This window comes from Morone saxatilis, unplaced genomic scaffold, assembly GCF_004916995.1.
Source record: "Morone saxatilis isolate NCDOM2014 unplaced genomic scaffold, NCSU_SB_2.0 Contig16, whole genome shotgun sequence".
Classification (NCBI taxonomy): Eukaryota; Metazoa; Chordata; class Actinopteri; family Moronidae; genus Morone; species Morone saxatilis.
The window spans coordinates 5,754,681-5,758,046 of NW_023339718.1; the positions used below are offsets into that span (position 1 = coordinate 5,754,681).

A 3,366-nucleotide genomic window follows, 5' to 3' on the forward strand; every position below is an offset into this window, starting at 1 on the left:
AGGAGGAGGGGGATGAGGGGGAGGGGGTGAGACATGGCGGACTGACAGTCAGACAGACAGGAAGTACCTCAGGCAGTCATGTTTCAAAGTCACCTCCCACATTTTTAATCCACGAGTTCAGTTCTGTTCGACCTTCTTCAGACAGATGATTGTCATGGTTACCAGGTGATGGTTATCTCCCGAGGTCTTCAGTCAGTCCTGAAGACACTTTGACCACCAACAGTCTGCAACAAAAGGACAATCAGACACACACCTGGCTCAGGTAGACTGAGGATTGCATAACCTGATTGGCTAATAATTGATTACCTTAAGCTCCAGTGTGGTGTCACATTGATATAATCTATATATGTGGACTCACTTCAGTCTCTTGTTGACCGGCCTGCAGGTTGTCTGGGAACTCGGCTATAAACTCTTCTCTCGCCCTCCAGAGCTCTTCCCGGTTCTTCACTGCCGTCCTTTTCAGGGACTCAAACACCGCGGGCTCACGCTGGAGCGCAGCGCCTGGATTGCCGCTGATCGCGTGAGAGAAAAGCGTCCAGATTCACCCCGACATTCACCCCGTTCCTCCATCTTCTCTCCTTCTGCCCTGCTGGCTGGCGGCGCGCAGATGACGTTCACACGGCCGAGGAGCCGTAAAATGAAAGCGCTCGTTTGAATATTTTAGTTTCCTTTAATTTAACAAATAATATAATCCAGCTTTTATTCTCTTATCATACATACACATAAATAATGCATACATAAAGTATAATAAAATACACGTGAAATCATGGAATTATATTTGGAAATATAACAACAATTTCAACAGTCTGTCTTTTATTTCTCATTAAATTAAAACTCAAAATATGATTTATTTTAAACAAATAAAATCTCTCTGCTGTCCAAACTCTTCCTCAACAGGTTAGTTAATGACAGACAGTCAGTGAGTGTGGTCATGGTGTCCAACTCTTCACTCACAGGTTATTAATGACAGACAGCAAGTGAGTGTGTCTGTGTCCAACTCTTCCTCACAGGTTAGTTAAATGACAGACAGTCAGTGAGTGTGTCTGTGTCCAACTCTTCCTCCACAGGTAAGTTAAATGACAGACAGTCAGTGAGTGTGTCTGTGTCCAACTCTTCCCTCACACGGTTTAGTTAATGACAGACAGTTCAGTGAGTCTGTCAAAAAGGTTTAGAATTACAGTAACGTTCACATTGGACACAAACAGTTTAATACTGTATCTGTTCCAATACACTGATCAATAACTATTTCAATGTTATTTTTTCTATAGGGGGAAAAATTATGCAGAGACACAGAGAGACAGAGAGAGGAGGACAGGACAGAGCCTCTGAGAGAGAGGAGAGACGGAGACGAGGAGAGAGACAGATAGAAGGAGAGAGAGAGAGAGAGAAGACAAGAAAGAGAGAACAGAGAGAGAAAGGACAGACAGATAGGAGAGGGGGGGGTGGAGAGAGAGAGAGGAGAGAGCTCTGAGATTTTTTGATAAGAGAGAGAGAGGAGAGACAGACAGAGAGAGAGAGAGAGACAGAGCTCTGGAGAGAGAGAGAGACAGACAGAATAGAGAGAGAGAGAGGAGCAGAGAGGGACAGACATATACGAGACGAGAGAAGAGAGAGAGAGGAGAGAAGAAGAGAGAGAGAGAGAGAGAGAGAGAGAAAGAGAGGAGGGAGAGAGTCTGAGGAGGTTATTACAAGGAGGAGGAGGAGGGAGGAGAGGAGAAGAACGGAAGAGAGATTAGAAAAGACAGAAAAGAAGAAAACAGAAGAAGAGGAGGGGGAGGAGAGAAGAGAAGACGGAGGAGAGAGAAGAGAGAGGAAAAAGAAAAAGAAGAAGAAGGAAGAAGAAGGGAGGCGGAATGGGAAGGACAGTGTATTATTGTCTGTTTTAATCAGATTATCAAGAATCAACCTGGGGAAGACAACAAACTACAGCACTGACAGAAAGGAGAGGTGGAGTAACACAGACAGGAAAACAGACAGACAGGACAGGTGTAGAGACAGGACACATGTTCCTAATATTCTGATCAACTAAATGGTAAAACAGATGTTATTAAGTCAATAAAGACACGTTTAGGACTGGAGGAGGAGTCACTGGAGGTGGATAATAAAGACAATAATAATAGATAAAAATAATGAATGAATAATAATACGACTCAGGGGACAGTTGAATGTTGGACAATGTATTACAGCTATAATGGGTGGTACTGACTGATGGGAGACAGACTTCTGCGTCAAACTTTCCTTCAAATGTCCCCAAAACTTTAGCTTTAGAAAATTGGGGATGGTTCGTCATGTAGAATCGTGGTCGGCGTTTGGTCGGGAGCCGCGCTGTGCTAGACGTGTGACTCTCGTCAAATGATAAACAGGGGAGTGACACACAGGGTGGGGAGAAGCTCGGGCGTTATTAGATTCTGTTTTACTTAAAATGAGACCTCTGGAAGGTCTGAGGAGAATCCAGACTTTAATAAAAAGAACAGAAACTCTCTGAGTCTCAGGTTAATCATCAATTCACAAACAAACAATACAGGACAGACAGGGCAGACAGGATGAAGGGAACGAGAAAAATTTTCATATCTGACATTATTTTCTCTGGAGGAAATCAGTGTGTGCCTGTTTACAGAAAGTTCATATCACCTGACTGATACAAGATTATACCTGTATACAATACTCTATATTAAACAAGCAGTGGGTCTGAAACAGACAACACTTCAAACTGAAGACATTCAATCAATCATTAGATAATCAGGGTATGAACTCTAGAGGCTGTGTTTATGTATGGAGCTGGATTGAATCAATGAATAATAATCAGAAGGCTGTGCGATACATTGGATGTTTCCCAGTCCACGTGTTTAGATCTGGTGGCTTTTAACTCTAGAATTTGAACTGGATGAAGGATTTTTAGTCAATCGGAGTCTGGATCTTAAGTTATCAGAGAAGACAAGCTGGGAAGCTAACGTTAAGCAGCAGCTGGCGGCTCGAGCACCCCTCCGGAGAGTCCTGGTTGTCTGTCCAACAGGTGGTGGGAGGAAGCAGTGATTTAAGGAAAGTGTGTTTAGTGGGTTTTAATCAGGGGTTGTTTTTGGGGAGGGGAGGAGGGGAGACCTCTGTGGGATAATTGGGCTACAAACTCCTATTTTCTCTTTTTTATGTGTTTGTAAGTGTGTAGCATTCAGTGGCCATCTAGTGGTGAATTACAGATTACAACCAACTGAATTAGTGGGTCGAGGCAAACGACCACCCACCTAGAGTCAGTCTGTTCCTAGGTTTCTGCACTTCTAAAAGGCGAGTGTTTCCTGGCCCCCCATCGCCAAGTGCTTGCTCATGGTGGACTGTAGGGTCTCGTCTCTCTTTCTTTCTATATATATATAT

At 43.6% G+C, this 3,366-nt stretch overlaps 1 protein-coding gene across 1 annotated transcript in view; it reads right to left on the bottom strand.

Annotated features, from left to right (window-relative positions):
- The window catches only part of LOC118325492 (netrin-G2-like), a 23,945-nt gene that overhangs the window by 19,451 nt on the left and 1,128 nt on the right, over positions 1–3,366 (bottom strand). The window contains exon 4 of the mRNA XM_035658201.1: positions 359–512. Within this exon, the coding sequence (XP_035514094.1) occupies positions 359–512 (154 nt within the window). The remainder of the gene's footprint in view (positions 1–358; positions 513–3,366) is intronic.